Consider the following 13,226-nt stretch of genomic DNA (forward strand, 5'->3'; position numbering starts at 1 on the left):
CTCAAAGCACGTACAGGTTAAATTAAAAGAAACAGACACAATAAAAGCATTTCAGGAGTCCGGATATTCAAAAAATAAAAACTTCCTACATATTTGGGTTATTTTGACTATTAATGTCTGTTTCTAAGACGACCAACTTTGGATAATTCAGTTTAAGACTGTAATGGTAAATGGTGTATAGTAAAATAAGAAGTTTTTACATTATTACACCCTTAGCATCTTTCATTTAAAATGAAACAGGCAGAGAAAATCACCCTTTTCAGATCTTGCGGCTTTCAGATCCTTAAAGCTGCATTAATGTTGATGGTTTTGCATGAAATAACATTTTATGCTGAATTTTTCCCAGAAGTTTTTGAGAATTATATCCTCTGAATATCAGTAGGAGCTGGGTATCTGATTACCCTAGCGTTCCGTGAGAAATCATTTGTTCTGTTTTGAAGGCAAATGAAAAGTGGAAGATGATGGAGTACTTTGTATATTTTCCAAGTCCAGTTTTGCAATCTCCAAAGTATTTGCTTATTCTAGGTGGCTGTTCCTACACAATTCTGCACTCAGCGTACTCAGTACACAGATTCATAGCAGTCACACATTTGTTATATTTATTTATTTTCACAATCCATCTATGCAATACTCAATGAGGACTGAGTTCAAGCCATATTTCATACTTTGCTCCATGTTTCTGCAATGCTGCCTAGCCTAACATAATGCAAGCCGTGGACATAGCTGTGCATTTCATCAAAAGCTGTGCATCATTCACATTGTTTTCAAATTCAGAAAAATTGAAGAGCTTTCTTTCCTCTCAGAAAAATAGATGAAATTTAGATCCTAAAGCTATATTCCAATGTACAGGTTTTGGACATGAAAGTTTCCTGTTATTTCCTGCAGCTCTAGTTTTGAGGTTGCATATTATGAAGCAAAAGCAGCTCTGTAACACTCGAGAAAAAGTGCTCAACTCTCCACCATCATCTACACCAATCTGTCATGAGTTTGAATGGTTAAGTATACCTTATATGATATTATTTTGTACAGTTGTAAATGATTATCCAACATGTCAGACAATAGAAAGCCACGTACAAAAAGTTTAATTGCTGCCTCACAGAGTAACACTTCCTAAAATAAAATGCAATGGAGAAGATTTTGACCATTTGCAAAAGCATCTTCTGGACTGAAGAGATGACAAGTGAATCTGATTAGCTGTACAATGCTGAGACTAAGCAGTGATGCTTCATAAATATATGGACACTATGTGGCTGCTTTTGTCAGGCCAAGTGAAAGATTGATCACCTCAGATGGTTCTTTGTTTCCATATGAATTCAGGATGAATACACAAACCAGGGCTAGTCACTGCAGATTGACTGAATTCTAGAAGTAGCAATAAATCTACTGCCACCAAGAGTAAAAGCATCATTTAAGAAACTTGAGCTCAGAAGAATCCAAAGCCTCTGAACAAAGCCTCATCAGTGCAGCAAGAAGCATACTAACATCCTCTGAGACAGCATACATTTTAATGGAGAGATGTTTCAAGGTCCACAAGTCCTCTGTGGGCTGGTCTGCAATTTTCCTTTTTTTTTTTTTTCTTTTTGTGGTGAAGAACATTATCAAACAAATGCTAACCTTAACACAGCCACATGAAACAAATAAATTATTTTCTTTTGGAGCTTGACAAGTGACACACAAGGCTGAGATGTGAACAAACTCTTGTTTTTTTTTTTTTCTAAACATTTTAAGAACCAAAACAGATTGAAGCTGAGCTCAGAAACTCCCAAATCCAGCTCCACGAGGGGAGGAAGCGGGACTGTGCAACATTTCCCCAGATAACTACTATTTTATATTCTTGCTCTTCAAACTGAGGAGGGGGGAAAGAGAAGGGAGAAACCATCATATATTAAAATAAGGCCTCTCAAAGAAGATGATGCTTAAAATCCACATGACTGTACAGAGCTGCTCAGAAGGTTCGATCCTCCACTACACTTGAACAAACGTCTGCTGACTTCAGTGATGCGAGCTGGGTTCTTAAGGGACAGCACCTTACATGCCATTATGTTGGATAATTTACAGGATTGTAAGAATTAAAAAAAAATACAGACATATCAGCACAAGCAAGTAACTATATTGACAGAAAATAACAAATAAGTCTTTACTGACATAAAATCTGAGTAACTGTTACTTTCTAAGCAAATATTCTTAACTGTCAGGGGCAGACACATACCTTTAATATTGTTTTGGGACGTTTTTTAAAGTAAAGTTTTGGCTTTTCAATAACAGGAAGAGGAGGAAGCTTCTTAAGTTCTTGTAGGACAGCCATTGCAGCACGTTTCTTTGAGAGTTTCTTACTATTCCCTTCTCCTTCTGCAGTGAATTCACCTACTGTAACTCGTGTAACAAAGCTCTTCATGTGAGGAGGTCCACTTTCTTTAATCACCTTTTAAACAAAAATAAATGGAGACAAATCACCCTCTAAGAACATAACTTAATGTTTATATTTCTGCTACATACTTAACTACCAGTGCATTCTTTCTGGTAATTGAAGGCAATTAGATGGGTTTTCATAAAATCTGGACAAGTATTAATTGCAGTACCAGTTTTGAGGATAGAAAATTAATGCTGATTAGATAGTGCAAATTTAACCATCATATTCAGTGCTTCACAGAAAATACAGTAGATGTACATTTTCAAAGTGTTTTATACCTCAATAACACAGTAGACAGCAAGCAATAATGGATATTTAAACCAAGGCTACTGTTTTCTCCTTGCAAGGTGCTTCACATACTAAAGAATTTTAATTCATGAAGGTCTACTAGGCTTTGCTATAGTCCATACTACATATCCATACAACATATTCAAAACTATGTTTATATGGCATCATTTGAACCTGTTCATTATTTTCTTCTGTTATCATTAAAATCTAGGATGTTCATGCATGGTCCCAAACTTCCATCTTACAGGCCTGTATTTTTTATTAGGACATTTTATGTCCCAGCTGCAGTCAGCATTGCCTGCTCTCAACTCTTACCTTGCCACACAGCTCAGACAGATACCACGCACATTTGCAAGGCTGCCATAGCATTGTCTCCACAACTCTCAGCTCTCCCTCCCAACAGTACAGGAAAGAATAATCAGGAGAACCACCGCAACTCACACAAAAAAACAATCAGTTTTGAAATCTTTCATTCATCCCTTTCTAAACATATCAAGGATGAAAGACAATGAGAAAACCCATTTGAAGTACTCCTCCATTACTAAAAGTTGCAATAATATGAACAAAATAAAGCTGAGATGTTCTGAATGGTGCACCCTCCATTACATCTTTTCTGTCTTCGCTTTTCCATACACGCAAGTCTCCTTTGAGGAGGTTATACTGTTAGAACGTAGTTACCCAACAAATCACAGTACTGCACGTGCTAAGATAACCATCTATTCATGTATGCAACATTTATTGGTCTGGATAATGTCTATCAGGAATTACAGACCTCATCTGGGAAAAGGTTCGGCTATTTTGTTTGATGGGCGGAAACAGCTACCTAATTTAATCTTTGTTACATGTAATGTTTATAAGGAGAGATTAGAGCATCTGACAGGCACCTCTTTTCATTGTCTTCAAAATCAATACAAATGCATATTTTTTCAGGAGGTGCAGCAACATCAAATCATTCACTGAAAAAGTGTAATGCTTGAGCAGAAGGGAATGGAGGTAAAGGTGCTAGGGCCTTCTTGGTGTAATAACTGTTTTTTTAATGGGTTGAAACCTTCAACCTTAATATTATTACAACATGTTTTGTATTAAAGTTCTTTTTATCAAGGTCATGTCCCTTGCATTATTTAGTTTTGCTGTTACACTGTAATGAGGTCTCCTTAGGCTTGTATTTCTTTTTTAAGCTCTCTTTTGTGGCAATTTCACCCAGCAAATACAATTATCAGAGCATATATCAATAAAAAGACACAAAATGAAAATTAACAGACAACTTTGTCCGCATGTTCCCAGAACAAGACGACATCTGTGCCAGCATGGGATTTTTACGTTGCAGTCTGGGAGTGTTCCCACTCTAAGATTCAAGATAATAATTGCAGAAGTGTTTTCAAGATTACCTTACTTGAAAGTTGCCCACTAGCGTTTCGCCACGCGAGAAGGTGGCTGTGCCTTTGTGGCACTGAGCCAGCTTCAGGCAGGGGATGCTGCGCTGCCTGCACCGGAGCTGTGAAGAGCCCAGTGCCAGGATCTCCCACCTGCAGGCACACGAGGGCTTTGTACCTGCGCTAAATGCTTTCAGCTTCCCACTTTGTCCTAAAGGCGTACCTTAATCTGTTAGTGCACAGGGCTACCCAAGTATTACGACACGTTGCCTGTAAAAAAGCATGGCTGAATTAACATCACTGGGGTCCTTAATCTTTTTGTGGCCTTACTAATACCAGTATATAGGCGTTTCTACTTATATGCAATATAGTGTATTAATAAAATATACAACAATGCATATACTGACCAGATGAAAAAGGACAAAATAACTTGCTTAAGAAACATAATTGCTGGGTTCCTTAAATATTACTTTTATATAACTTTTCTCATATATATAAATGCATGCAAATATATATATGAAAAAGAATTTTAATACAAAACCTGATTAAAATATATATATGAAAATATATTTCTTAATATAAAACTAATGTATGTCGGTGTGATTTTCATCTTTTAAACTTTTAGGTATGTGACACACGGTAAATAATAGCCTGGAAAACATTCAAAACTGTTTCTTTGTTAGTGAGTATAAGAAGGAAAAAAAAAAGTCTGTATTGTCAATGGAATGAACCCCATAGGATTTGGATAGGATCTGGATCAAGCCAAACATCCAAAATTGGTAATTTAGCAAAAAAAATATTTACCTAACAACATTTTTGGTTAAGCCCAGATTTTAGATCTTTTTATTCCACATGATTTCAAACAGTTGTTCTATAAGCCTTGGCACACAAAACACTTAAAAGAAATTCAGCCTTTGCTATCCAAGAACACTATATGCATTAGTACATTAAACCATTTCCTCAGTTGAAAGATATGACCTATGGATCAAATCATGGCTAATTTAAAGTTGAGAATTTGATTAAGGGTGACAGTTCAATACACTTTTCTTTTCTGTTCCACTGATTTAAAGAATAACTCTAGCAAGAGAAAACACATGGGGCCAAAACACATCTAAGGTCAAGTTACATCAAGAGTGAATTTGGCTCAATTTAATGAATCATGCTGACAAATGAAAAACAGCAGTATGATTCCAATGAAAGAGCAATGCTGCTTCAATTATTAATGAGGCTACAGGTAGAAAATTCAAAAGACAATGACAAGATTAAACAGACATTAAAAAAATAACAGAAAAGACAAAGAATGGGTCAACAAAAACATGTCACCTATATCCATGATTATTTAGAAAATATCAATGTATCTCCATGTGCTTGTGTGGGCTGACATGCTAGATTTTCCCAGTTTAAAATAAAAAAGCCTGGATGGTTTACTAAAACAGGAGGAGAGCTACTCAGTACGTCCATCATCCAGTCTGAAAGCCTTAATGCCCAGGAGGCCAGATGCCAGATGGGTGCAAAATGCTGAGAACTGGCTCAGCCTTTCAGTGTCAGCAGTTTGCTCTGTTCCTGGCTCAAAATAATAAGCCTCTGCCTCGCTGCGATCAGCCTGGCACGCAACAAACTTCCCCTCTTTTTCCCAACAGAACATTGGAAGGGGATGATAGGGCATAAAATTTGTCTGTTCAGCAACTGCACCCCCTCACTCCTGGTACCAAGAATGAAACTGAGAATGAAGAAAAGTGTATTTGCTATTCTAAAGAAAGAGCACTCCAAACCAAAGAAAAATACTGAAAATAAAACAGCAACCCAAAACATCCCAAGGCATCTAATGCCTGATGTGAGTACTGTATCATTTCTACATGGCTGTTCTGACACCTTAAGCTGTTGACCTCAGTTACGTCTTCTAGACTCACCTAACTCATTACTGACAAGTTTGGAAAGAAAAAACATTTATGTTGCAAGAGAACCAAAAAGGCAAGAATTCAGCCTGTTTCCGAGGAAATAAGCAGAAAGAGCATCTCAGAGCTATTATAACAATTCCTACAGAAAACAGTTTTGTACCCCTCTTAAAAATTGTTCATCAGGAGTCCCACATATGCTTTGAAAGCTGTATTTTGAATGGTAAGCTGATAAATAAAGGTTAAGTAATGATGCACCTATGGTAGGTATGGCATAAAGCTTGTTGTTTTTCAGAACTTTTATTTTAGTTATCGAATTAATAGATAGAAATTCCTTAAAATTCTAAAGCTCCTAGACAATTAAAACTAGCATATTATACAAAACACGATGAACAGAATGAGTGCATAACTCCCTTTGTCAGAACAGCTGAAATGAAACCATGTACTGGTTCAACAGTCATATTCGTATTTAAAAAAAAAAAAAAAAGAAAATCACTGGGCTCTACATGCTCTCCTTTTTTTGCACCCCTTATGCAATTCTGAGAATGTGTTTACATAGAACTTTACGTATCTTTATGACCATTACTTAGTTGCATAACACAGCACTGTTGGAACATTTGCTAAAGCTTCATGAAGAAAAGGCAGATCATTTTATAGCTATCGCACAAAAAAATGCTAGAGAAAGCTTTGATGCCTGCCTGGAATAACACAAAACCATTTGTAAATAAAATCCTATTAGAAACATCAGATCCTGGGGATTACCCATAATTGCTTAGCAGATTTATTGAAATATAAGCCAGTACCAAGTTAAATCAAAACTCTATTTTAAAATGTCACCTACACTTAGATTTAAAGGCAGGAAATAACACAAAACCTGTCAGGAGAGCAAGAAAACGTCTTTTTCAACGTTGTTAACATTCTTTGGCAAGGGACACATTAGACTTTTCCCGTACTGAGCATCTCTGCCTTCATTCTCTCCTTACTAAATGCTCTCCCTTAAACAAGCTAAATCATAGGAATGAAGTTAAGAGCATATTCAAAGCACTACCTCTCTTTCCATTCCAACATCCAAGCTATTCTTTGATCCATGACCATTCACCTCGCTGTATTTTAGTATACTGACTTGTATGGAACTATTCCAAATACTTTTAAATACTTAAGGTAGAAAATGACTTGTGTGAAAACTGAAACATTAATTATGACCTTCCTTTTTGAAACACTGGCGTGTATTTCCATTTTGTCTGATCTTACACAGGAATTGCATTCTTTCCACATAGCCGCAAATTGATACACCAACAACCCAGACACCCTTCAAGATTTTACTTTCTTAATTTTCTAATTAGTTCATATGATATTTTTTTGCAATTATAGACCATATATATAAAGTACATACCCATTTGTTAAACCAAGGAATTCCTTAGTCAAAATCAACGTTCAGTATCTTTGGCTCCCTTACCTACCTTGTGACAGATTTCTCAGAAGGTCCAAATAGCTCATCTGACATTGGCCAACCCACGGATATGGGCCAAACACACCAGTAAATTGCATAAAGCACACTGTACGAGATGCCACACCATTATTTATTTTTTGGTATGCAAATATGTGCATATACTTCAAACGGAAAAACGACTGGAGAAAATAACCATCACCAGTATAGGCATGTCCTTTTCACAGTTACTCAGTATGCATGTACAACAATTAGCAGAAAAGTAAAAGCCAACTACTTTAACATGCCACTTACATCAGCTTTTTCTGCATTAAATAAATAAATAAATAAAAAGAGATTTGGAGTCTGGTGGTTCCTAACACAATAACATCAGATTTTTACAACCAGTTTGTGTAAGAACTTTCTCATCGGAAAAATTCTGCTGTTGCTATCACTCATTCTCCCAGCCAGTTCATTGATTGCACTGGAGCTATTCCAAATATTCTTTGTTACTTAAGGTAAACAAAGGTGTCAGAAGCAGATTCATAGATAAAGGCTTAAGTAGAGATAGATAAGGAATCAAACAGTGTAAAAGATAAAAAGATAGTCTTGATTTTCTGAAAACAGAGCATCACATGCAAAGTGTCTTAATGGGAACTTTTGTACTGTATGAATGCTTACACTTAAAGCAAAGACTGTCTGACTCTATTTTGAAGGTTATTTCAAGTCAGATTGAGCATGGCCACTGATTACAATGTTTAGCATTATAAAACAGACACTTGAACTGTCCTTCTGCCATCCACTTGATTCCAACCAAATACTAGGGTTATAATTCTTTTGAAAGAGCGCTTAATTTAATAATAAAAACTCAGTGCCTTACATCTTGACATTATCTACCTGGACTTGTGCAAAGCATTTGACACTGTCTCTCACAATATCCTTGTCTCTAAATTTGATTTGATGGATGCACCACTCAGTGGTTAAGGAATTGGCTGGATGGTCACACTCAAATTGTTTCAGACAATGGCTCAATGTCCAGGTGGAGATCAGTAGTGGTGTTCCTCAGGGGTGAGCATTGGGACCACCGCTGCTTAGCATCTTTGTCCGTGACATCGCCAGCACCCTCATCGACTTGCACCCTCAGCAAGTTTTCCAATGACACCAAGCTGTGTGGTGCAGTTGACAGACACACTGGAGGGAAGGTTTGCCATCCAGAGGGACCTGGACAGGCTTCAGAGGTGAGCCTGTGAAAATCTCATGAGGTTCAACAAGGCCAAGTGCAAGGTCCTGCATCTGGGCCAGTGGAATCCCAAGCACAAATACAGGCTGGGTGGAGAATGGATTGAGAGCAGCTCTTTTTAGAAGGACCTGGGGTTGGTGGTGGATGAGAAGCTCAACAGCTGGCAATGTGAGCTTGCCGTCCGGAAAGCCAACCACATCCTGGGCTGCATCAAAAGAAGCATGGCCAGCAGGTTGAGGGAGGTGATTCTCCCCCTCTACTCTGCTCTCATGAGACACCACCTGGAGCCCTGTGTATGGCTCTGGGGCTCCCAGCAAAGGAAGGACATGAAAGTATTAGAATAAATCCAGAGGAGGACCACAAAGATGATCAGAGCACTAGAGCACCTCTCCTGTGAAGACAGGCTGCGGGAGCTGGGGATGTTCTGCCTGGAGAAGGCACCAGGGAGGCCTTATAGTGACCTTCCAATATTTAAAGGGGGTCTATATGAAAACTGTGGAGGGACTCTTTGTTAGGAAGTGTAGTGATAGCACAAGGATTATTCCTTGTCCTTTAATCTACCATTAATGGTAGATTAATAGTTATTAATCTACCATTAAAACCAAATGGTAGATTTTGGTTTTAAATCTACCAAAAAAGTTAGATTTAGATTAGATATTCAGAAGAAATTCTGTACTATGAGGGTGGTGAGGCACTGGCACAGGCTGCCCAGAGAAGCTGTGGATGCCCCATCCCTGGAGGTGTTCAAGGCCAGGCTGGATGGGGTTTTGAGCAACCTGGTCTGGTGGGAGGTGTCCCTGCCCATGGCAGGGGGTTGGAGTTAGATGATCTTTAAGGCCCCTTCCAACCCAAACCATTCTATGATTCTATGATTTTGATACATTACCAAAATTATCTATTTATAACTCACATGAATTTAACTGTTATATCCATAAAGAATAAATATTTTCAACTGTGTTGAATTTTATTGGTTTTTAAAATACCTTCTCAGCAAACAGATACATACAGAACACATACCTCAAAACTGACGGGTATATTGCGCTTCAAAGCAATTTCAAACACTACACTTATCTCAGACTTGTTTGCATCTTTATCTTCTTCTGTTTCTTTTCCTGTTTCTCCATTCTGAAAATGAAGAACATGTGATCACAATAAATTTTTCAGAAGATAAAAAGGAATATAACATGCTCTTTTCCCCACTTCTCAGACACTTTTGAGTTCTCCTGTCACGCTGTAAATCAGTGTTTGTAGACCCATCTCAGCACCCCACTACCAGCCACCTGCTGACCTGTGAATATATATATATATATGATGCAGTTATGCTTCACATTAAAGTAGCACGTACACATTATTTTATAAACTAATGACAGATAACAAAATAACTTGTACAAATTAGCCATTAATAAGGCACAGCTAATAATCGTCTGAATACATGCTTCAAACATGAGTATTAAAGAACCTGTGACCTGCTTTATAGTCTCTCTGTGGGTACCCCTTCCAAGCAAGTCTTCTGCACTTGCTAAGAAGGGCTGAAGACTGTACTTCTCTCAGAAGAAATTCAGTGAATCACCCCCACACTTTGACTGGGTCACCAGGTTACAGGTGTCCTCAGCAGGTCCAGCTGGTTAATGGCCCCTCCGTAGACTTCCCTCTGGGAGTTACGACCAGTATGAAAAGGTAGTGACAGAGAACAGCTTGCTCAACACAGAACTTTATTTATTTATCCATAGGAACATAACAAACAGAGAGGATAAGAGAGAAAAAAACAAAAGGCATATGCAAACATTATCCTGCCTAAAATTTAGCTTTGCTTTGCACTTTAGGTAAGCCCTATTTTTCTCAGACAACCACCAGCATGGGGACCAAACAGTTATCACCTTCTGCAACTGCTGCCTTTTGGTGTTCGCCCCCAGGACACACTTTCCTTAGTTCCCAGAGGTTTAACTCTCAGCTACTTTCAAACTGCAAAGCTCTGAATGTTTCAAACTGGGATCTCTGAACAACCTTCTAGCCTTGGCTAGAATCCTAATTTTTTATTAGTGGAGGTAAACATCAAAGAAGTTTGGGCTGAACTAGGTGGATTCCTGCAGAGTTTCCATCTTACATAATAAAGTCTGATCTAAATCTTCAACCACCAGCACAGCTACAAAATCCAGATACTGAAGTTAAAAAAAAAACATCAAAAAACATTAGGCTCTTCACAATAACAATGACATTTATCAATATTGTATCTACCATTTGTTAATTCTTAATATCTATTTTATCTAACATAAAGCAGGACCAGAAATTGCAGCAGTAGTCAAGTATAACATGAAGACTTGGAGCACTGTTTGTCTGACTAAGTGGTTGCAAAATTTTGACTCTGAAAAAGCAATTTAGTTCCTTGCAATTGATCTGGAGCTAAATACAAGACAAAACTGATAAAGTCTGTAGAACATGCTGAAAATAAAGGGTACAGTGTAAAGCTGCAACAAGGGCAGTTAGAATGAAATTATGTAGGACCTCTAGCTCATTTCATATAATGGAATGTAAAGTACTACTGAAATCAGGAATGTAGGTCATTATAGGACAAGCAAAGCATTGATTCAGTGAAGGACTTAGGTTTGCTGAGAATAATCAACTGTACAGAGTTATAAGGACAATATTTAAAAGTCAAAATGTATTTTCAGATATACAGAATGTCAAATGAAAAGCGGAGTAACAACCTTAATGAAAATCTTATTCAATATGATGTTCAATTAAGTTTGATATATAAAGGATGCTGATAATCTGAAAGGCAGATGAAAAAGCCAAATGGATGAACAGCTGGTTAGAGAGAAAACAACTTTACACTGAGACACTATGGAAACCATCAGTTCTACAAAAAAAAAAAAAGATTACTTAAGTATAAACTGTAAATACATACAGGGGAGAGATATTTGATAGCTCTTGGTTAGATTTAGCAAAGACAAGAACATATCTATTACATAGAAAATGAAGCTAGATGAATTTAGCTTCATTTAGCTTCACACCATTTAATTTATCTTTGAAAGAGGGAATAATTAGTCACTTGCATAATTTGCATAAAATAATACAGAGTTCCCTGGTCTCGATATTGCGTGCACTTGGCCAGCAAGCCTTTAAGTCAAGAATTTTTAGGTTTTCCAGCTACACTCTAGCTTAACCAGGTATGTGGAGTCTAATGTAGAAATTAGTGTTTAAGATTTCCCAATTAATATGAACATACTGGTCTGGAAAATCAATGAAAGTCCCTTCTGCCCTTAAAATTTCAGTCCTTGCATATTTTTCCACCAAACATAGCAGAGAGTTTAACTGCAAGTGGAAACTAGGGAGGAACACAGACTTTAAGGCTCAAGCGTTAGTACTGCGCAATGAAGTTTCAAGCCTTAGTCATCTGACTTCCCCAGATTCAGGAAGGTAAAATATGTTCAGGAGTGTCCCAAGTAATTTGAATTTAAATTTGATCCTCATTCCAGAACTGACACTTTAATTGTAAGGCCTTTCTTAGCCTCAAATCTATGAGACAGCAAGGTGCTTTGGCAGGCACACAATAGTTCTTTTATGAGAGCAGCTTCAGATTTACCTATACCCCTGTGCTGTTCGCTGCTTGTTTCTTCTTTCTGCTCTCACCTTCTGCTTCCCACACATTTGTGCAGGGAAGTATTAAGATGATAATATTCTTTTCCAATGGTTTAATACGAATAAGTAATTTTACCCTTAACTAAGTTAAAAAAAAAAAAAAAAAAAGGAAAACATAGGTGGAAGATGAATATACAGAAGCATCATAAAGGAAATACAGTTCTGAAGGCCAAACGTTAAAACCATGTGCTTATTATGCTATTTTCCACAAATCCCATTCCAGTGAAGTTCACTGAGTTACTAATGGGATGCAGGGCCAGATCGGTCTCAGCAGGTCTGTCCTCAGCAAGGTTTTGGTTGACAGCAAGTTGAAGTGTCCAGTGACCAGTGTACCCTGGCAGCCCAAAGGGCCAACAGTACCCTGGGGTGCATCAAGCACAGCATTGCTAGCCTGTCAAGGGAAGTGATTGTCCCACTCTGCTCTGGCATGGCCTCACCTTGAGTACTGTGTGCAGTTCTGGGTGCCACAGGACATAAAACTGTTAGAGAGTATTCGAAAGAGGACTACAAAGATGGTGAAGGGTCTAGAAGGCAAGACACATGAGGAGTGGCTGAGGTCCCTTGGTTTGTTCAGCCCCGAGCAGAGCAGGCTGAGGGGAGGCCTCATGGCGGCCTGCAGCTCCCTCACAGGGGAGCGGAGGGGCAGGCGCTGAGCTCTGCTCTCTGGGGACAGCGACAGGACCCGAGGGAACGGCATGGAGCTGGGACAGGGGAGGGTCAGGCTGGGGGTTAGGGAAAGGTTCTGCACCCAGAGGGTGGTCGGGCACTGGGACAGGCTCCCCAGGGAAGCGGTCACTGCACCGAGCCTGCTGGAGTTCAAGAAGCATTTGGACAATGCTCTCAGGCACAGGGTCTGGTTTTTGGGTGGTCCTGTGTGGATTCAATGATCCTTGCAGGCCCCTTGCAACTCAGGATATTCTATGATTCTCTCTCCCCACTCTGCTCTCACTGGAAG

At 38.5% G+C, this 13,226-nt stretch overlaps 1 protein-coding gene across 4 annotated transcripts in view; it reads right to left on the minus strand.

Annotated features, from left to right (window-relative positions):
* Positions 1 to 13,226, minus strand: part of STAU2 (staufen double-stranded RNA binding protein 2) — a 168,338-nt gene that overhangs the window by 103,172 nt on the left and 51,940 nt on the right. For all 4 annotated transcript variants that reach the window (XM_080581626.1, XM_080581624.1, XM_080581627.1 and 1 more), the window contains exons 7-8: positions 9,650 to 9,757; positions 2,210 to 2,422 (exon numbers count right to left, since the gene is read on the minus strand). In XM_080581626.1, the coding sequence (XP_080437752.1) occupies positions 2,210 to 2,422; positions 9,650 to 9,757 (321 nt within the window). The remainder of the gene's footprint in view (positions 1 to 2,209; positions 2,423 to 9,649; positions 9,758 to 13,226) is intronic.

This window comes from Anser brachyrhynchus, assembly GCF_964034855.1.
Source record: "Anser brachyrhynchus genome assembly, chromosome: 2".
In the NCBI taxonomy this organism is placed as follows: domain Eukaryota; kingdom Metazoa; phylum Chordata; class Aves; order Anseriformes; family Anatidae; genus Anser; species Anser brachyrhynchus.